The 23,909-nt window shown below is 36.8% G+C and overlaps 1 protein-coding gene across 1 annotated transcript; it reads right to left on the bottom strand.

The window, feature by feature from the left end:
- Nucleotides 1–316: 316 nt before the first annotated feature.
- Nucleotides 317–6,347, bottom strand: LOC120069640 (Helicase protein with RING/U-box domain-containing protein). The gene is made up of 18 exons (XM_039021422.2): nt 5,281–6,347; nt 5,015–5,148; nt 4,770–4,902; nt 4,616–4,669; nt 4,108–4,257; nt 3,828–3,979; nt 3,657–3,741; nt 3,352–3,555; nt 3,019–3,162; nt 2,776–2,928; nt 2,496–2,563; nt 2,247–2,369; nt 2,060–2,159; nt 1,758–1,870; nt 1,024–1,600; nt 872–943; nt 701–799; nt 317–579 (listed from the first exon to the last, which is right to left on the bottom strand). Exons 1-18 carry the CDS (start codon nt 6,121–6,123, stop codon nt 457–459), a joined length of 3,327 nt encoding a protein of 1,108 aa, XP_038877350.1. The 5' UTR covers nt 6,124–6,347; the 3' UTR covers nt 317–456.
- Nucleotides 6,348–23,909: the final 17,562 nt, after the last annotated feature.

Below are 23,909 nucleotides of genomic sequence, written 5' to 3'. Positions count from 1 at the left end.
ATTGACTGCTTCCTCTTCTAAAAAAAATGCTGTCCTTTGGTTTCGATATCTGACACCTGAAGGCTGAAATCTCCATGTTCCACGTGGAAACATGGGATTCGTGTTCACTATTCTAAGGGTGTAGTCAATCATGGAAGATTTCAAACTTAACTGATTCTTTACACGTGTATGGTCCGCGTTCAGCTTTCTTCGTTACATTATTAAATTTTGCAATGGATGGCCAATCGCTGTCTCATCTCTAACTCTAAGTTGTTCCCTTACTCATATTCTTCAAAAATAGGAATATTCCATGTGTATATCGTTTTCAAGATAAGACTTTCAACAAAATGAGGCTTTTTTTTTTTTTCTTTTTCAAATTAATATAAGCTAATCTGTTCGCCTGCTGCCGACTTTACAAAAATTGGGCGTCTTTGCGAAAGGCCCACTGCAATAATATAATATTTACGAGTAATTTGTTTATCTAAAGAGCATCTTGAGCTCTTCAATCCTGGCCGTTCGAACTTCCTCGTCAGTGAGGGCACCGGCGATCATCCGCTGCTTTCTGGCTTGAACTTGTTGCATGCGTTCCTCCACAGTGTCCTATCCACGTAGTCAATTCACATCAACAAAAATTAAGAGTTTTGACTCTTGACCTTTGACTTGTTTCTTTTATGACGGCAAAATTTTATATGCAACAGAAGAAAGAGAGAATTGGTCTCACCTTGACAATGAATCTTCTGACACGGACTGTCCTCTTCTGACCAATACGATGGATCCTCATGATTGCTTGTTCCTCAACCGCAGGATTCCACCATGGATCCTAAAGATCATACACCAAATTTAAAATACAATTGATTGGGAAAAAAAACTAGATTTCTCAAAGATGAAGTACCATTATGAAGACATTTGAAGCTGCGGTTAGATTCAATCCAACCCCACCAGCTTTTAGAGAAATTAGCATCACCTGAAATTGGAACAGAGGGAATGGAGTTAGAAATTTGAATAAAAAAGTCTTAAAACAGAGTACTATGTTTCATATTATACCTTTTTCTCCTTGCTTTCACTGAACTCTTTTAGAACTCTTTCCCTATGCTTCTGCGACAGTTTCCCATCAAATCTGAAGAATCCAATTCTTTTCCTCTTCAACGGAATCTCTAAGAGATCAAAAAATGTAGTCCACTGACTAAAAACAATGCTCTTTTCACCAGAACCCGACTGATTAATCTGTTCCAAGCATTCCAGAAGTTTTGATACTTTTGAAGATTCCTTCCAGTTTTTCTCAACATCCACACGAAAAGGGTTATCGGATGGACATGTTATGAGGTCAGTTTTCCTTAGCAATTGCCTACAAATTGGGCAGAGCCCACATGTCGGGGTTCTCCAGCTTGAGAGGAGACACTCCCTACACATCCTGTGAGCACACGGGGTGAGCACTGCATCATCAGCAAACTCCATACATATAGGGCATTCGGTGTTTTCGCCTCGCCGAATGCACTCAACTACCTCTTCGACATATGCTTGGGTTGGTGCAGCCTGCTCCATTGTTGAAGAATTACTGTTGGATTCAAGGAACTTTCTTGCAAGCTTGTTCAAGTTGGCATACTGTTGTGAATCTCCTCGGCTGCATTTTATCAAACCAAAATGATCAAGATGTTTGCAATAGAATGTCAGGAGAAAATAGACCATTTTTTCTGTTTACTCTTTCTTTCTTTTTTTCATTTTTCTTTCTCTCTCTCTCTCTCTCTCTCTTTTTTTTTTTTTTTTTTGCCCATACAAACCTCATTACAAGAAATGGGTGGTTGCAACACTGCCTAAGTCGAAGCAAGAGCTCGAGGATGTTTGCATAGTTGTGAAGAACCTTCCCTTGTGCAACAAACTGGTCAAACTGTACCTGTTGATTCAAAGAAAGGAATAATGAGTTAAATATTTTAGGGTGAGCCATCTGTCTGTTTTGAGATTTTTTATTGATAGCCACTAATCTTCTTGTGAACTTGACAACAAAAGGGAATATGGTGTTATATCTTTTTTTGCCTCGCAGTTCAGCATTAACTGAAGAGCAGTCTACTCTGGAACAACTTACTTTTGATCTCGTAAAAAGTGCATCATAGAAATCACGTTCAGCCTCAGACTGTTCACATGTGACGGTTTGAATATCAGTAGGAGGGAGAACAAGAATAGGCCTACATCAGATGAGTCAAATGTCAAATGCTTTTAGATCCTTGTGGGAACTATAAATTAGGAAAATGTTGCAAGAATGTAAGAACTACCTTCCTTCTGCATCCTTTGTATCTTTAGTTCTCCTCAACATAAGTGGCCTCAGGATAGCCTTGATCAATCTCAAGCCTCTAGGATCACCATTTTCATAAGGCCTTTGAATCAACTTGTTCCACCTAAACAAAGCCAAAATTCCAAGGAGGGGAAAGAAGATTCAGCATGATCAACCAACATGGGCAGTCCAACTTGAAACTAAAATATGGTGAACTGAAAAAGAGAGTATTAAAACTGTCATCTTGTACCATGCCCAATTGCACCATGGTTCCACTCGCAAGAAGCATAAGAGGCTGAAAAGGTCTTCCAAGTTATTCTGTAGCAAGAATTGCGGTTTTGAATAAGATGCTAGTAATCTATCTTGCGATTTATTCCGTTTTACTACCTTAAAAAGATTGGATAAAAGATGCCTAGTCTATCAAACAAAATAAATATGAAAGAAAGACAATATCATTTGTTTCATAAGCCACATATGCCCAAGTAGGATGTTACCAATAAAATACTAGAGAAAACGTTGAGAATATCAACCTGGAGGGGGGTTCCAGTAAGACACCATCGGCAATATGAGTTCAGTGTAAAGGCAGCCTGTGCAGTTTGTGTCTTTGATGATTTAATTGTATGGGCTTCATCTAGCACCACTCTGTACCAATCAACTCTGTGGTAAATACTAAACTCTCCATCCTGAATCAGAAGTGAATAGGCCATAAAAGAGTGAACAACATTGGTATCAACATATACAATGAAGTTGAGATTAGCTTATAAACAACTCACACTCTTATAGGCCGATGTTAGGACACCATACGTTGTCAATACAACATCATATCCTGATAGCACCTTTGGGTTGTTGGTTCTATCACCACCATAGTGAACAAATATGGAAATGCTTTCAGGCTCTGAATGTATTTCAAGTTCCTCCTGTGGTAGCAAAATTCGGTAAGATCAAGTTCAAAAAAATGCTATTTCATTTTATTGTTCAGTGTGGTAGATTGGTAGGCCAATGGAAGGTACACATAATTTCTTTCACCATCACCGAGTGTAAAAGTTAATCCAACTTTTGGACTTGAAACAAAAGGACGTCATGAATTTTCAAAGGAGGATGTGTACCTTCCATTGGCCTAGCAAAGCCATTGGACAAACAATAAGTGTCCCACCACTTGCTTTAGTTGTGCATTTCTGACTTTTTCTCTCTGTGGTAACATTCTTATTCACTGCGGGCTTTTGGTCATCAGGGCATCCTTTACCCATCCTTGCAAGTATAAGAGCAATTGTCATAACAGTCTTTCCAAGCCCCATTGCATCAGCGAGAATCTACAATACATCACCTAGTCAAGCAAAATATCAACTATATCCTACCTTCCTATAAATGAAATAAGTTTCGTAAAGTTTATCGATAATGGCATTATACTTACTCCTCCTCTGGCCATCTGTGTTGCAGTTGGGAATTTTGTAGTTGATTCCCCAGAGAAAATGTTTACATAGATTGAGGTTGCTCTCCTACAAATTGTAAACAATGCATCTCATTTCATTCCAAACATGACACCAAAATCAAGGAGTTCCTTTTTTTAGTAAAAGAAGCTTACTCATCACAGACGCGGTAGGCTGACCAGCATGGATGAAGGGTTTGTGTAGCCTTCTCAACATCAATTCCCTTCTCTAACTCAGACATCCAGAATAGAGCTTGCTTCTGATAAGGCCTAAGATCGCATGTTAGTGTACGTGGAGGCCCCATTTCCTGAAAAATTCATATAAACACCCTCCAATAAGTACAACTACGCACCCTGAGAGTGAAACCGCCATAAATGAAACCTTGCTCATCACAACTCATGGATAAAGATAGAATAAGATTCTCATGTGACTTACATCCAAATTATACATATCTGCGGCACCAACAATCTTAGTCAATGATGATTCGTTAAGAGTTTGGTCATCTTTGTTTTGATCTGCAAATTGCTGAGAACCTTTTCTTCGCTTCACAATAGGTAGCATTGATGCCGATTCATCTGGATCATCCTATTTTAACAGATAATCAATTATTATTCCAAGCCTGAGCTGCTGAAGATGATTGGTTGAAGATGGTATGCATGAGTTTTGCCGAATTGTTTAAACCATCCAAAAAGTTAGAGATCTTTTATCATTAAAGCAGAAAGATGTGGTTATGTGAACGTTAAGAATCAGTTCAATATTAGCATAATCACATTTTTCCACCACTAATTTAGAAAACCATGCTCATTATCACTCCTAATTAAAGACATTGATGCATGTACTCAAACACAAGGGAAATGAAAACTATACCATTCGTACCATCAGAGAATAATTGGTACAAAAATTTCAATTACAAAAATAATGAAACCATGACTTTAAAACATACTTCAAGCTTCAGCAGACGCTTCCTTGAATCAAGTTCTTCTGGTGTAAATTCAGCCTGGCAAGATCAGAACATGGAATGAGAAAGTGGACTAAAAAATTGAAGAAGTCGTACTATATTATGTGCATATGAACAATAACTTTTAATGAGTGATAACCTTCTGGTATGGTGTGATTTTTAGTAATTTGAAAAGGGTAAGAAGAGGATAAATTGTAGAGTCAATGTGTGTAGCCTCCAACTTCCACGTAACTGTATCAATGTCCGAGAATACCGAACTATGGATATAAAAGCTGCCAAACAAATAGCCATTGAATTCCATTAGCTGTTTTGAATCCAGTTGAGGTTACATTAAGAATCCAAGCCCCACAATAAATAAAGAGAGAAAAATTAAGATTACTGTACCTAACGTATAGAAGAATTTCTTGAATTATGTGAAGGTTTCCTGGTGCGGCTATACACCGTCCAAGAATTTTAACTTTCCGGGAGTCGACAAGGGGAACTACACATTTAGCCCACTCCATTGGTAGGCGACCAATCTAAAAGTGATCACAGCAAAAATTTAACATCAGGACACATTGAATATCTAGCACCCTACACATATATTGCACATGAAATGAAATCCCATGAGAATGAAATGGTTCAAAGTTAAGACTACTCTCATCACATACCTCTCCATTTCTTTTAGTTGAGAAGCGAACAATCCATTGTGCATTGAATCTTGAACTTGAAGATGGAAATACAAAATTAACAATTTCATTATCTGCTAATTTATTCCCTTTCGTGGTGGACATGGCAGTGACCACTGTCCTTCCCACCAAAAACCAATCAGGCTCAATAGGAAAATCCCTATCATCAATCTTGCACTTCCCATCATTAGACAAGGTCCCATTCTTCTGCATGCAACCTGAATCAACCGAACTCATTCTTGACTTGCTTGAAACCGACTTTGCAAAATTTTCAGTGCCAGAGCTTGCTTCTTTTGCAAATACTCTGTTCTTAAACTCCAAATCCGATTCTTCTTTTACTTTAGCATTTGTGTTAGCGCCAGAATGTTTAATCGTCTCAACTGGTTCATCCTTTACTTGAATCTTCGCACTCGGTTTAACCCCCACTGCAGCCTGATTTTCCTTAAGGATCTTGCTATACTCCTCATCGCTCATTACTTTCGCGTTTGTCTGTTTAAGAAACTCATCTGTTTCGCAGTCTTTATCATCGAACCCTAAACCCGGTTCCTCCTTCACTTGTACAGTCGGTTTCGCAGCCTCCTCAGACTCCATATAATCATCCTGCATGAACTGAGATGAAACTCGAGCACCGGTGCTAGTCACCGTCCGTACAACAGACAGAGGCCTGGCCAAAAACCCAGGGTTTTCAAGAATGTATTTAATAGCCTCGTCTGGGTCACCGCCGTTTGTCAAAAGCGTTCGTTGAATGAAGGAATCCGGAAAGTTGGGGCCGACCGCAGATCGAACCTTCTTGACTTTCTCTTCCAGAATGCTGTATGGCTCCATGGGTTTTGGGTATTTTGGTGAAAAGGGTGATTAAGAAAGTTGCAGAGTGTGGGAAATCGTCAAACCATTTGAAGTTGTGGGAAATGGAAGTGTGGATTGAAGGGGGAAGGGTTCGGGTTTTGTCTATAAGAGCATGACTTCATTTTGGCGCCAACCGGTATTTGTAAGCTCAACTTCGCGGTCTTTTCTTCTCTGTCTACGCCGATTACTGTGCTAATCGCCAAAAATTTTGCGGGAACAAAAGAAAACCCGGCAAAATGGTAAAAACGAAAAATCTTTGTTTTCTTTTATGTTATTAGATTTTGCAAATATTCATTGGGTTTTTTGTTTTCTTTTCTGCCATTTAACCGGTAATTACTTTTTTTCCCTTGTTTATTAACTTAGGATTTTTCATTATAAGGTTGCCATCTAAAGTGAGGTTGTTTTGTGTTCTTTTCATTTTTAGCCACGCCAATATTGTGCTCATTCCATAATAAACAAATTCTTTGACCAAGCAATACTATAGCCCTTATCTATAATAATAATGAAAATAATGGTAATATGGTAAATATGTTAAATTATGTGTAATGTAGATGCCCATAATTAGTGTATGTTGGTCATGGTCACTTATTCATTCCCCCCATGTGTTATCCATGTTTTTCAATATTACACACTATTAATGTCTATGTAATCTACCCCTAATTGCCAAATTGCCTATAAATAGTGACATTTGGTGGGTTTTAAAAGACACACATTGGACAAAGTCGAGAAAGTGGAGAATTTAGAGATATTTCTTATTTTATATTTTGTAAATTTATTTTATTTTTATTTATATATTATGTTTGATTTATTTTAATATTTATTTATTTTAATATTATATTTTATTGGTATTTGTGTTCTCGTTATACTCCTCAAGTTCATAATAGGTTATCAACACGAGCTTCTATTGTTTTTCCCGCTAAAAGTATATCCTAAAGGTATGTCGGTTTTTTCCTATTTGTTATAATTAATAAATTTAATGTTATTTTGCATATTTAATATCTATTAAATTTCTAATATAAATACAATATTTTATGATAGTGTTGCCATGACAGATCTCACAAAATTAGAATGTGTCACACTTGATATTAACGACAATAATTATTTGTTATGGGTGTTTGATGCCGAAATCCATCTGTATGCATGAATCTTGGAGAGGCTGTTAAAGAAGAAAATACGATATCCAATTAAGACAAAGCAAAAACTATGATTTTTCTTCGTCATCATATCCATGAGGAATTGAAAATGGAGTATCTTACAATAAAAGATCCCCCAATCTTGTGGAAAAATTTAAAAGAGAGGTATGATCATAAAAAAACAGTCATTCTTCCTAAAGCTCGTTATGAGTAGATGAACTTGAGGCTACAAGATTTCAAATCAATAAGTGATTACAATTATGTATTATTTAAAATCAGTTCAAAACTGTTATTATGCGGAGAGAAAATTACTTATCTTGATATGCTAGAGAAAACATTTTCTACATTTCATGTCTCGAATATGCTCATGCAACAGCAATATCGAGAGACAAGTTTTAAACAATATTCTGAACCAATTTCATGTCTTCTCGTGGCCGAAAAAAATAACGAGTTATTAATGAAAAATCATGAATCTCGACCAACTGGGACGATACCATTTCCTGAAGTAAATGCTATGAATTTTAATAGTAATCGTGGTCGACGTTGTGGTCGTGGTCGTGACCGTGGAAAAGGAATAAATAATTATTATTTTTGTGTGGCCGTTATAATTATCCAAATTTCAAAAGAACCATACAAAATAATGATCACGAAGGAAAAGCTTCACAAGATAAAAGTTCAAAAAGTGTTGAAAATAAATACTTCCGGTGTGGAATGACTGGGCATTGGTCATGTACATGTTGATGTCAAAACACTTAGTTGATCTCTATTAAATATCCCGGAATGAAAAAGAGAAAAATGTGTAAGCAAATTTTGCATACCAGGATAATGACATATTTGACCTATCTCATATGACAATTTTGGATGTGACTAACTTCTTTGAATCTTCTTAAGAGAATCAGCATAATTGATGGAACATTGAGTATTTCCTTTGACTTTGAAAATATCTAGACTTAATGTTATTTTTTTTTTATTCATCTCCATTTTTTTTTTCCTCTCAGTAGATGTTAACATTTGTATATTCCAAATGTTGTTTCTCTTATTATAATTATTTTCTTTTAATGAAGAAAGTTGGATCATTTTCATATGTTGGATGACTAAAAAATGAGTAAAAAATATCTATCTGGCGAACAGTGCAACTACACATATAATACTTACAAGTATAAAATATTTTCAAATGCCGGAAGCAAAAGTCGATACAATATCATGTTCTGCAAACCTAAGTGAAGGGTTTGAAAAAGCAAATATTATTTTGCCAAGAGGAACAAAATTTACAATTGACAATGCATTATTTTCTAGTCAATCAAAGAGAAGTCTACTTAGTTTTAAAGATATATGTTGTAATGGTTATCATATTGAGACTGATAGAAAGAATAATATGGAGTATCTTTATATAATATCTACTGTCTCATATGAAAAACATATATTTGAAGAGTTGTCTACTTTATCTTCTCAATTATATCATATTCATATACGAGTAATTGAAATATATGCAACAATAAACCTAAAGTTCATGAATCCATACATATTTACAATTTGGCATGACAGATTAAGTCATCTAGGGTTTATAATGATGAGAAGAATGATTGAGAATTCAAATGGACATCCATTGAAAAACTAGACGATTCTTCAATCTAATGAATTATCATGTGATGCTTGCTCTCAAGGCAAATTAATCATTAGACCATCACCAGTCAAACTAGGGACTGAATCACCTGCATTTTTAAAACAAATTCATGGTGATATATATGGAACTATTAACTTACCAAGTGGACCATTTAGATATTTAATGGTATCAGTAGACACATCCAACCACACGTGTGCTTATTATCAAGCTGAAATCTTGCATTTGCAAGATTACTTGCTCAAATAATTAAGTTAAGAGCACAACTTTCTAATTATACAATTAAGACCATTCGTTTTGATAATGTTGGTGAATTTACATCCCAAGCTTTTGATAATTATTGTATGTCAATTGAGATAAATGCTGAACATTATGTAGCTCATGTTCATATAGAAAATGGTTTAGCAGCATCATTCATAAAAGGAGGTTATGAATATATATTAGATATGATTCCCCATCATCCAGTTAATTGCTAGACCATTGCTTATAAGAGTTAAGCTTCCTACATTTGTATGGGGACATGCTATCTTGTATGCAGCGTCACTTGTACGCATTAGGTCAATATCTTATCATAAGTACCTGCCATTACAATTAGCCTATGACCATGAGCCAAATATTTTTCATTTGAGAATTTTTGGATGTGCAGTACATGTTCCAATTGTTCCATCACAACGTACTAAAATGGGTCCTCAAAGGAGATAAGGAATATATATTGGATATGATTCCCCATCAATTATCAAATATCTTGAACCCATAACGGGTGATGTACTTAATGCATGATTTGTTTATTGTCATTTTAATCAAATTTTCCAACATTAGGGGGAGGAATTAAGAAATTGGAAAAATAAATTACATGGAATGTATCATTATTGTCTCATTTAGATCCTTATACAGATCAATGTGAACTTGAAGTTTAGAAGATAACTCATTTGCAAAATATAGCAAATCAGCTACCAGATGCATTAATAGACGCAAAGAAAGTAACCAAGTCACATATACCAACTACAAATATTTCATCGAAAACTAATATCCCAACACAGCAAGTTGTCACTAATGAGTCTAGAACATGCCAAAAGCATGGTAGACTAAGGGGTTCCAAAGGTAACAATATTCGAAAAAGAAAAATAATTAATAGTCAAGAAGACTTGGTTGAGGATGTAAATACCCATGAAGAAATTCATGACATCACTAATGAGGAAGGTGGAATACATAAAGATAATAATGAGATTCCAATAAACTATGTCATGACAGGAAAAAAAATAGAATTGAACTCATGTAGTTATTGACAAGATTTTTGCATATAATGTTGATCTTGATATTATATATGAAAATGAGGATTCTAAACCAAAATCTGTTGAAGAATGTTAACATAGAAAAAATTTGCTTTAGTGGAAAAAAGCAATCGAGGCATAATTAAACTCACTTTCAAAAAATCAAATTTTTAGACCAGTAATTCGAACACCAGAAGATGTCAAACCTGTGGGATACAAATGGGTATTTGTGAGAAAAAGAAATGAAAATAATGAGGTCACAAGATATAAAGTAAGACTAGTTGCACAAGTTTTTTACAAAGTTCTGGTATTGATTATGAGGATACGTATTCTCCAATTGTGGATGCAATTACACTAAGATTTTTATTTGGTCTGACTGTGTATGAAAGTCTGGATATGCATCTTATGGATGTAGTCACAACATATTTATATAGATCTCTTGATAATGATATTTATATGAGAATCTCATAAGTGTTTAAGGTACCTAAAACATATAAATCAAATTCTCAGAAATTATATTCAATAAAGTTACAGAGATCGCTATATGGATTGAAACAATTAAGACGAATGTGGTATAATCACCTGAGTGTATATGTGTTGAAAGAAGGATATCAAAATAATCCACATGTCCATGTGTTTTTATAAAGAAATCACAATTAGGATTTTCTTTTATAATTGTATATGTTGATGACTTAAATATAATTGGGACTTTGAAGAGCTTTCAAATGCAATAGAATATCTTAAGAAAGAATTTGTGATGAAAGATCTCGGAAAAACAAAATTTTGTTTTGGCTTGCAAATTGAGCATTTAGTATATGAGATATTTGTTCATCAGTCACTTATACAGGAAAAGTTTTGGAAATATTTTATATAGACAGAGCACATCCATTGAACATTCCAATGGAAGTTCGTTCACTAGATGTGAAGAAATATATATTTTAACCTCGAGATGATAATGAAGAACTTATTAGTCTTGAAGTACCATAACTTAGTGCAATTTGTGCACTGATGTATCTTGCTAATAATATAAGACTAGATATTGCATTTTCAGTAAATTTGTTAGCAAGATATAGTTATTCTCCAACAAAAAGACATTGGAACGAAATTAAGCATATACTTCATTTTCTTCGATTGACGATTTTTCAAAATAAATCAAATTTTGATCTAGTTAGTTATACAGATTCTGGATATTTATCTGATCCACACAAAGCTAGATCTCAAACAAGTTATCTTTTCACATGTGGAGGAATTGTTATATCATGGTGATCGGTGAAATAGATAATAACAACCACTTCCTCAAATCATGTTGAAATTCTTGCAATTCACGAGGCTAGTTGAGAATGTGCATGGTTAAGATCAATGACTCAGCATATCCCAAATTAAAGGAGGATATATTAAAAAAAACAGAACAAAACATATTTCATCGAAGCTTTTCTACACTCATGATCTTAAAGAAAATGGTGACATCACTATACAACAAATTTGTTTGAAAGATAACCTGGTAGACTTATTTACAAAAGCATTACCTACCACAACCTTTGAAAAACTAGTGCACAACATTGGAATGCGACGACTCAAAGATCTTAAGTGATTCCATGAGGGGGAGTAAATATACTTTTTAAGAGTATTAAATTATATGAAATATGTACTACTTTTCCTTCTCTAGGATTTTTTTTTTCAATGAGTTTTTTCCTAGTAAGGTTTTAACGAGACATATTTCATATATAATAGGCATCTAAAGGGGAATATTATAAATATGTTAAATTAGGTGTAATGTAGATGCTCATTATTAGTATCCATTGGCCATGCGCCACTTATTCATTACCTCATGTGTTGTCCATGTCTATGTAATCCACCTCTTACTTGCCAAATTGCCTATAAATAGTGGCATTTGGTGGGTTTTGAAAGACATACACGTTGGACAATGTCCACAAAAATTGGAGAAAGTGGAGAATTTAGAGAAATTTCTTATTTTATATTTATTATTTTATTTAATTTTGTTTATTTATATATTATGTTTAATTTATTTTAATATTTATTTATTTATTATATTTATTTCAATATTATATTTTATTGGGATTCGTATTCCCGTTGTGCTCCTTAAGTTCATAACATATGAGGCTACATACTTTTTTTTTTAAGAGGAAGAAGAATACGGTTGTAGACTTTATAGGCCATTTCATTGTATACAATAAATCTTTTCTATTATTGGCAGTGAAAAACGTTGCGCTTTCTCGGAAGAAATTTGACAAAAGTGAAAATATAATATCTTTTTTTTTTGGGTAATTATTTTAAGGGCACTTGAGAAAGGACAAAAAAAAAAAATAATTAGGTCCATAGTCCACATGTTTGTTTTCTACAAAAAAAAAAAAAAAAAAGGAAAAAAGAAAAAAAGTCAAAAGATGTAAAATGTCGTTAACGAATGAAAACCAATGGTCAGAACCTCAAAGGTCTGATAACAGAAAAAATCCTCAACAGTCAGTTAACGAACATAAATCAACGATCAGAACTCCAATGGACCAATAACGGATAAAAACTCCAATAGAGAGAATTGAAGGAGCTCTTATCAAAGAGAACCCATGAGGGAAGCACGATCGATCCAAATTCATCGTGACAGAATTACAAGCATTCACAAATATACAAACTAGTTATGCATTTTCTAACAAATTACAACATGCTATAATAACTAATAACAAAAGGGGTAAGAGACATACCTTTGAAGAACTCTTCTTTTAAAGACCTCTCGCTCTCGTGAAGACTTGGACCAGTAACCTCTCGTCGTCTCTACGATAGTCTAGTCAATTGTCTAATCAATCACGAACAAACTTCTCCATGAACAAGTAATCTCTCGAACACCACCACTCAATAACCTTGGTATTCTCGAAGTGAGAATCCAGGAGGCTTGGGCTTTGTTGGATTTGGTAGAGAGAAGGAGGAAACAACGATCGAACTATAGGACCAAGCAAGCGGGAGAAGGATACTGTCTATCATATAGAGTTTGTGCTTGATCGTTTACTTAAACACAACAAGTACACGATCATTTAGGAAAAATTTGCTTGATCGATCATTTAGTGAATCTTGCTTGCCACGCAATCGTTTAGTAAAACTTTACACGTTCGTTTAGTCAAAGACGCCTACACGATCGTTTAGTCTCTTGCTTAGAAGGCTATTGTATAGTCTCTAGTTAGCTAAACGATTAGTCGTGCGACTTATGAAGCGATTCTTTGCAAAATGAAAACATTTTTAATTTTATCCTTCAGTTATGAAAACTGAACAACCTCCCACTTCACTCACGGTTAAAGGAGAAACCACCTACAATTAACGTATAATTATTTTAATTATAAATAAATATAATAACTAACTTATCATATTATATTTATAACCTATAGTTTTAATATCACATCATATATAGCATTCAAACTATAGTCATTTTCTTCTTTACTTAATATAAATCATATTTATATCATATTCCAACAATTAATGTATCTCATACATCATATCAATTATATCGCATATAATTGAACCAATTTAATCATATCATATATAATCAAACTCCCTCTTGTCAATTTGAACACTTCAAACTGACCTAAAAACTTATTCTTAACTTGAATCCATTGAGCTACCAAGGGGACCTTATAGATCTGTAGCTTGAAGCTTCAACAGAACGTGAATAGCTGACTAAACTCTTTAGTCATGAGATCCACCATCTGTTAACTGTCGAGCACTCCATTAAAGACCGACAGCTGCATTTTTCTCACTACAGATATATTTCTATGTCTATCATATATAATCAATCAACAGCACGATAACCCTTCACAGATGCTCGTAAGTATAACTATGCCAATTTACCTTTTTGCCCTTGTAGTTACATCTAACTTCTTAAGTACCACTAATTCCTCTAATGAACAATACATCATAGTCCTACTATAAGTGGACACCTCTCAGGCCATGAGAAGGTGTATGGCACCACATTGTCCAAGTCTCGAAATTAGCCCTTAAGGGAGCAATCTATCTACTTACCTCTGCTTCGGGGAAGGAGTGAATTCCATCTTGTGTAGCTGAGTTCTCAGCTCCTCAAATAAACGAATCCTCAAAGTGGTAGGTTTGAGTCGACATTCTGGCCACTCGCACCCATGCAAATCAAAGGACCGCCTTCATAGGCAGTAGTTTCCAACTCACTCAGGATTAAGGTCATGTTATCTAAGGTCATCCTAGTGAAATGAAGTCTCTGTCATGAACGACGTTAGATTACGAGATTAAACACTTCGTGGTTTGGTCTTATACAAACTCCTTTGTATAGGACACCTCCGCTCGCATGTCTCCACATGAATGATCAGGATCAGACCATTTGTAGCACTCACAACACTTGTAACTATCTACAAAGCGAGCTGTATCCGTATTGTTACCATGATAAGGTTTCCCTCCTATATCCATATACTACAAACCATTTTGGTTATCACTTAATGCATGATCCACCTGTATGTCTCTACATACATGCTTAAGTTACAACGATAACCAGGGATCCTAGTTTATTGGTTTATGGTAAATGCAAATAAAATATCTCAGATTTCATAGACAACAGGGAAGAAAATATCTCACATTATTACATCATAAACGATTATTCATACATTTGTTTACAAACTACAGAACCTTACGAGAGTTTAGGGCATCAACCCCAACAATCTCCCATTTGTCATAAAGCGAGTGGGTGTACAAGATAATAACAAGTACAAAACAATAAACCAGGGCACTAAGGCCCAGTACAAAAAACTCCCACTTGCCCTAGTCCAGCCGCAGGCAGTCCCGTAGATCCATGCTGTGAAGGTGACCCTAAAAAATTGTAGTCGTCATAGCCTTCATAAACGAGTCAGCAATGTTGTGCTCCAAAATGATCTTCGTGACTATCATGTCCCCTCGATGCACTATCTCGCAGATGAGATGATACTTCCGCTCTATATGTTTGTCGCGCATGTGACTTCTAGGCTCCCTAGAGTTTGCCACAACACCACTATTATCACAAAGAGTGATGGGCCTAGACATGTTTGGAAAAACTTTTAGATAAGTCAGGAACTTCTTGAGCCAAACGGCCTCCTCAGCAACTTCACAAGCCGCTACATACTCGACCTCCATCGTGGAGTAAGCGATGCATCCCTGTTTATTACTTTGCCATACTACAGCTCCTCCATTAAGAGCGAACACTGAGCCTAAAGTGGATTTTTTAGAATCCCTATCAGTCTGAAAGTCAGAGTCTGTGTATCTTGTAAGGATCAAAATCCTTAAATCCATACACGAGCATGTAGTCCCTCGTTCTTCGAAGATACTTGAGGATGTTCTTGACAGCTGTCCAGTGACCCGGTCGTAGATTAGATTGATATTTACTGACTATCCCCACAACGTAGTAGATGTCCGGTCTAGTACACAACATCACGTACATCAAACTGCTAACGACAGATGCATAAGGGACCCGTCTCATCTCCTTAACCTCGTGAGGTGTCTTAGGACACATTTCCTCAGACAATGTAACTCCATGCCTAAAAGGCAGTAGGCCCCTTTTGGAGTTCTGCATTGAGTCCTTGAGCAATATCTTGTCAATGTACGATGCCTGAGACAACGCTAGCACTTTGTTCTTCCGATCCCAAAAGATATGAATACCAAGAACAAACTGAGCCTCTCCCAAATCTTTCATTTGAACTTGGGTTATCTAATTCTTAACTGATGTCAATAAACCTACATCATTCCCAATGAGTAGGATATCATCTACATACAACACTAGGAAAACTACTGAATTGTTGATGATTTTCTTGTAGACACAAGGCTAATCAACGTTTTAGTCAAAGCTGTACGATTTGATCGCAGTTTCAAATCAAATGTTCTAAGACCGAGATGCCTGTTTCAGCCCATAAATGGACCGATTCAGTTTGCAAACCTTTTGCTCTTGACCTTGGGCTATGAATCCTTTGGACTGCACCATATAAATGGTCTTCTTAATATTACCATTCAAAAAGGCAGTCTTGATGTCCATTTGCCATATCTCATAGTCATAATATGAGGCAATGGATAGAAGGATGCAGATAGACTTCATCATGACAACATGTGAGAAAGTCTCCTCATAGTTGACTCCTTCCACCTGGGTATAACCTTTTGCCACAAATCTAGCCTTGAAGGTTTGCACCTTCCCATCAGCACCTCGTTTCCTCTTGTAGATCCATTTACAACCTATAGGTTTTATCCCATCAGGTTGATCTACAAAATTCGATACTGAGTTGAAGTACATCGACTCCATCTTGAGATCCATGGCTTTAACCCATTCATCCTGGTCAACATCCTCCATTGCCTTCTGAGAAGACAACGGATCCTCAACCTCGCCATCGGCTACCATAGCCAGGATTTTAGTGAAACCCATAGAGCGAACAGGTGGGTTCGCAACCCTCCCATTACGTCGAGGTTTCCTCAACTTTTGAGGTGGTTCTGACCTACCAGATGAACTTCCATAAACAACTCTTATTGACGGAGCAGACCCTTCAACAACTCTTGTTGAAGTTTCAGTAGTTTCGTTGGAAAGTTTACGCAACACGATCTTACTACGTAGACTATGCTCCCTCATATGATCCTCCTCTAGGAAGGTAGCGTTCGTCGACACAAACACTCTGTTTTCCTTAGGATCATAAAATAACCCCCATGTGTACCTTTGAGGTAGCCTACAAATAGGCACAACCTCGAACGTGGTTCCAATTTCTTTGGATTAGCCTCAAGTACACGTGCTAGGCAACCCCATATACGGAAGTGATGCAAACTAGCTTTATGCCCGTTCCACAACTTCAAAAGTGTTATGGCAACACTTTTGGAAGGAACACAGTTGAGGATATAAGCTGTAGTCTCCACTGCAAAACCTCAAAACGAGTTCGGTAAGAAAGCGTAACTCATCATTGATCAAACCATGTCCAACAAGGTTCTATTTTTCCTCTCCGATACACCATTCTACTGAGGTGTACCCGACGCTGAGATTTGGGAAACGTTTCCATGTTCTATCATATAATTCTGGAACTTAAAATCTAAAAACTCTCCACCTCGATCAGATCGAAGTGTTTTAATCCATCTATCTAATGCGTTTTCAACTTCAGCCTTGAACTCTCTGAACTTTTCAAAGGATTCAAACTTCCGTTGCATCAAATAAACATACCTATACCTAGAGTAATCATCAGTAAAAGTGATGAAATACTCATAGCTTCCCCTGGCTCGTACATTCATCGAACCACAAAGGTCTGAATGCATTAACTCTATAGGCTCTTTGGCTCGATAACCTTTTTTAGTAAAAGGTTTTTTAGTCATCTTGCCCTCAAGGCATGACTCGTACACAGGTAAAGAATTTTCCTCTAACTCGCTTAGAAGTCCATTCTTCACCAACCTCTCAATCATATTGAGATTGATGTGCCTTAAACTTAAGGTGTCAAAGTTAGGCATTTTCTTTTGGAGAAACCGTAAGTCGTTTATTTTGAGTTACAACAGTTTTAAACATCTCTATGTTATGGAGGGAATTTGTTGCTAGCGGCCTTACACATACAAATTGGTTTCCAGTTTTGCTGAACAAATCTCAACAACATATTTAAGAATAAACACTTTATTTAATTAAAAGTGAATAGTATATTTACATTCATCAGACACTTTACAAAAATTAAGTCCCGCTTTAACTCAGGAACTACATACACATCATTCAAAATGATAAATTTCTTATGTAAAGTCAACTAGAGTCCTTCCACTGCCACAACTGAGATGATGTGCCTGGTGCGTACTCACATCGTTATCTCTCCAACCTCAAGCTGCCACCAGGATCTAATCCTTGAAAAGAAGAATAAACATGATTAGTGGCCCCAAAGCCAATAATCCAGGAAGAATCATCATTCTCCACTAAACAAGTTTCCAAAACTAGTAAATCTTATTTACCTTGTATTGCCTTGGCCTTAGCCTTCTTCTTCTCCTTTATCCAGCGACGACAATTCCGCTTCCAGTGCCCATCCTGGTTGCAATGGAAACACTTTCCTTTGTCAACCGGCATTGGTCGCCTTCCCCGCTGTGCAACAGGCTGTGGGTTAGCAGGTGCCTTCCCCTTCCCTTTACCATCATTTTTCCACTTAGAAGTGATAGAAGTAGAAAGTACAGACTTTGTTCCTGAGGTCGAACCCCGATGGAACTTCTTTGAAGATGAAGCAATATTTGCCTCACCTACCTTCTTCTCCTTACTTTTCAGAAAAGATTAGAATGTCTGCAACTCGTTGAGGAGAGTTGTAAGGGTATAGTCAACTTTTTCAATATAGCGTTATTGACAAAGTGCATGAAGCTATATGGCATCGAGTGCAGAATAACGCTAACCTGGTTTCCCTCATCGATAAGTGACCCATTCATCTTCGCCATATTGAAGTGGACCATCATGTTCAGAACGTGTTCATGAACAGATAACCAAAACGTTAGAAGCCCTTAATTAAGGAAGTATTTAGTAAATCTGGAGTACCCTCCTTCATTTTGGAGTTGAAGATGCATTTCAGAGCTTCATGCTCTAGCTGTCCAGACGTTTTTTCGAACATTGCCCACAGGGACTCCATGATCTCACTCGCTGAGACTATAGGCTCATGCTTCTTGGCCAAAATGTCATTTAAACTGGCCAAAATGTAAGCTCGGGCCTTCTCATTTGCCCGTGTCCATCTCTCATAAGCCTCCCAAACATTTCGAGTGGCGTTCTAAGTCGGAATAGGAGGACACTCCCTCGTGAGGATGAACCTTAAGTCATCGATGATTAAAATTGAAGGAACTAAAAAACGAGAATTCCATGAGCAGGTTTAGATCGGTCTGATTTTCATAATGACCAAAATATAAACGATATACATTCTAAATAACAGTTATGCATAATAAAATTCAACAACAGCATGCTCAGTATACAATAAAGCATAGAAAAGAGGGTCATTACTAAAGGAAGACAATCTTCGAATGTATGAACCCACGGCAGCGGAAGAACTCTATCGATCTATCAACGCCCAGCGGGAACATCGACTGCAATAGCACAATCAACGTGAACATGAATGCCGCAACGGAGACGACACCACCACTAATGAGCCTCGAGTATTCTCGGAGTGAAAACCCAAAGGGGGGTCTTTGGTGAATTTGGTAGAAGACGGAGGACAAACGAATCGTGTAGGCGATAAGCAAGTGGGAGAGAAAAGGTATATCGTATAGCAGAAGTGCTTATCGTCTAGAGAAGCTACACGATCGTGTAGGATTTGCTGAACGGTCATTCAGGAAAAGGTATACGATTGTTTAGCTCAATCGGCACACTATATGATCGTTTAGAGAAGCTATCCGATTGTCTAGCAACAGTGTGCGATCGTTTAGCACGAGATGGACGATCATCTAGCGGAGAACGCTATCGCATAGGCTCTCAACGATCGTTTTAATTCACCAACGCGCGCTTCACGAATTCTTTTGGGCGATCAATCGACTATCAATTCTCGATTGTGCGATTATATCAAAAATGAAAAACGATTTTCATTGTTAATCCGCCGGTTACCCTAACCGACGTTGCCCACTACCCACTAACCCAAATACTGGTTTTCGACTTTTATCCAAGCTACCCAGGGGACCTAATGGACCTATGGCTCGAAGCTCCAACGGTACGTGAATAGTTGACTAAAATCTTTAGCCACAAGATTCACCATCCGTTAACTATCAGTAATTCCACTAAAGACTAATAGTTGAACTCTTCTTACCACAGATATATTTCTGTGTCCATCAGATATAACCAATCATGAGTACGATGATCCTTCACAGATGCTCGTAAGTACAGCTGGGCCAATTTATCGTTTTGCCCCTGTAGTTACATCTCACTCCTTAATTACCACTGATTTCTCTAATGAACAATACAACATAGTCCAACTATGTGTGAACACCTCTTGGGCCAGGAGAAGGTGTGTGGTGCCACATTGTTCAAGCTCCGAAATCAGCCCTTAAGGGAGCCATCTATCTACTTACCCCTACTTCGAGGAAGGAATGAATTCCATCTTGTGTAGCTGAGTTCCCAACTCCCAAATCAAACGAATCCCCAAAATGGCAGGTTTGAATCGGCGAATTGGCCACTCGCACACATACAAATCAAAGGACCGCCCTTAATGGCAGGAGTTCCTAACTCACTCAGGATTGAGGTCATGTTATCTTTGGTCATCCTAGTGAAGTAAAGTCTCTGTCATGAATGGTGTTATATAACGAGACATTAACACTTCATGGTCAGGTCTTATACAAACTCTTTGTATAGGATGCCCCCGCTCGCATGTCCCTAACATAAATGACCAGGATTAGATCATCTGTGGCAAGTCACAACACTTGTGACCATTCCACAATGCGGGTCGCAGTGGTAGCGTTACCAGGATAAGATTTCCCTCTTTTATCCATATACTACAGACCATTTTGGTTATCACTCAAGACATGATCCACTTGTATGTCACCACATACATGCTTGAGTCACATACAGATAACCAGGGATTTTATGTTTATTGGTTTGTGGTAAAGCAAATAAAACAAATAACCTAGCAAAACAACAAGATGTGAAGTAAATATCAGATATTAACAATCACAAGTGTTCGTATATACTGTTTACAAACTACAGGACACGAGACTTTAGGGCATCAACTCCAACAAAAATAGTAGTGATCGTGTGTTTCCAACTAGCGTAGTTCTCGCCAGTCAACTTATCGGTGCTTAATAGAGCTAATATGGCTGTAGCCATTCTAACGTTGCTAAAGAAAAAAAGGAATAAACTTAATGAGTCTATGCATTACCACTTTTAACATCAATTTTAGTTTTAGCAAAATAGTTTCCATGTACCCTAAGTGAAAAGACATCTATTTCGCAATGATTCCCAAGCAAGGCAGGACGAAAGTCACCGGTGGGGTGATCAAATGCCCTTTCACTAGGATGAGACATTCTCAACCATTAGGCAGAAACAACTCTTGTAACTGACACTAACAGTTACCATTTTTTGGTCCAAAACCGTTAACCTTTAACAATTCCGCATAAGTGTAACCCCTCATTTTCGGCCCTAGAGTCCCACCCTAATGCACCTACCGTAGGGAAAAAGTAGATTAGAATAAGAGACTAAAACGACCTTATCCTATACAGGAGATATCATAAAGAGTCGTGCAAAACTGCCATCCTATAGAAGGACATTCCCAGATTGCCTCGATGCGATGAATAGAGACGTTATCCAACCTAATGAGAGAGACCGTGGGATATGTTGTCACACGTCCCGTTCCCACTTACTATGAACATTCTCTCCGTTCACTTTGGTATTGACCTAACCAAACATCATCCTTTAGGGAGACACTCCCAAGGTGCCTCGAGGTCGATGATAGATCTCACGGTGTGAACATAAAGGGAGAAACGTGAAGAGGTTTAAATGAAGTATTATATACCCCAAATACCTCCCATTGAATGTTCTACCTAAGGGTTCATTAACATAGACCATTTGGCTACTAATTTTTATCTAGGTGTGTTTAATTTGCTAAAAAACAACTCTTATCTTTGAAATTAAACAAGTTCCAGTCAAGTCCCATTAAACTCTTTAACGGACTATCCTCAAATTTGCATGCATGCATCAAATCTATCTAACTCACCTTTATAGATAGATTTGTTACATATTTAATCTTTTATTAGTCAATTTAATCCTATTAAACTGATTAAAAGATTAAACCTTAGGCTTCTAATCTCATTAGGACCGTGTTCTTAAGTCTATCTCCATCAAGTTTTAAAACTATTTTGAAAACATGATTCAATCCTAAGTTCGCATGCATGTCTTTATTATTGATTTTAGTTCTAATTTCCCCTATAACTCTTATAAAAGAAACAAGCAAAACCATTCAGATTATTATGCATAACCAGGTATTTATAACTCTTATAAACTTAACATATGTGTCATGCTTCATGCAATGTCCATTCATTACTAGATATAACTCTTATATACTTGGTAATGAACTAAGCATACATGCTTCCATACACCCTTATACTATAACACTTATAATATAAAGATGATGCATGAATATGCTTAATGCATGCATAAATATAACTCTTATATTATATGATGCTTGATCATGCTCTTGAAGTAATTTAAATCATGAAAACTACTATATCATAACACTTACAATATAGAGATGATGCATGACCAATGCATAACCTAAGGTGGGATTTCAACTATATGGCATATTATCTGACATATAATAAAACATACATCTTATGTACATTCACAAAACTAATGGACCAGGATGATTAGCCTAAAAAACGAAAATTAAATTCAACGTAAAACCATCGAGCAAACCGATTCACAAGCGAACCGGGTCTTGAACTGCCCAGGCGAAGTCTTCCCTGATCGTTTAGTAAATTGGGTGAGTAACCATGATCGCTTAGCTACGATCGAGTACCATTTACAATGCTATGAAGCATGAGGCCACTCAATCATTTAGCGCATTAAATTTAAACAACGCAAGTCTAAATGATCGTCTAGACGACTACAATTCTGTGAGGCATGATCATCTAGTCGATAGAATAACAAGCGTCAAGTAACAATTACTATGCGATCGTGTGGTCAGTGACTAAGGATGAAGCTTGCTGAGCTACACAATCGTTTAGTGCGTGCGTCCACCTTACAGCCGAGTATTCCATACTCAACGATCGCTTATCCCCCATCGTTTACACGATTTGACCAATGCTTGGTCTTCTTCTTCCTCGAAGTAATTTACATCTCCATGCCTCGAAGCTTCATCACGAGCGACTCACACTGACTCAAACACTTTGAATTACAGACTCGATAGCAAGTTAATATGCCCCAAAACATAGGGGTCCTTACAATTAACTTTGAAAATGTAAAAGAATTCAATAACCAGAGGAAACCATCCCAGAAACTCCATTAATCCACATCCACAAACATATTTAATACTTAAACATAATGTAGACATGCTTACACCTACCAAGAATGTAAATGCTATCCTATACATCAATGGATTTGGAATATCAAAACCTGGCTCTAATACCAATTGAAGGAACTCTTATCAAAGAGAACCCTTGAATGGAAGCACGATCGATCCAAATTCATTGTGACAGAATTACAAGCATTCACAAACATACAAACTAGTTATGCATTTTCTAACAAATTACAACATGCTATAGTAACTAATAACAAAAGGGACGAGAGACATACCTTTGAAGAACTCTTCTTCTAAAGACCTCTCAATCTCATCAAGACTTGGACCAGCAATCTCTCGCTATCTCTATGATCGTCTAGTCAATCGTCTGGTCAATCACGAACAAACTTCTCCACGAACAAGTAATCTCTCATACACCACCACTTAGTAACCTTGGTATTCTCGAAGTGCGAATCCTAGAGATGTGGGCTCTATTGGATTTGGTAGAGGGAAGGAGGAAACAACGATCGAACTATATGATCAAGCAAGTAGGAAAAGGACACTTTCTATCGTATAGACTTTATGCTTAATCGTTTAGTAAAACACAGCAAGTACACGATCGTTTAGGAAAAACAGGCTTGATCGTTTACACGATCGTTTAGTGAATCTCGCTTGCCATATAATCGTTTAGTAAAACTTTACATGATCGTTTAGTCAAAGGCGCCTACATGATCGTTTAGTCTCTTGCTTAGAAGGTTATCGTATAGTCTCTAGTTAGCTAAACGATTAGTTGTGCGACTTATGA

The sequence above is a fragment of the Benincasa hispida genome, chromosome 1 (assembly GCF_027475165.1).
Source record: "Benincasa hispida cultivar pf3 chromosome 1, pf3_genome.v1.1, whole genome shotgun sequence".
Classification (NCBI taxonomy): Eukaryota; Viridiplantae; Streptophyta; class Magnoliopsida; order Cucurbitales; family Cucurbitaceae; genus Benincasa; species Benincasa hispida.
Note: the sequence above shows the minus strand (reverse complement) of the source record. Positions and strands in the feature narration are given on the sequence as shown.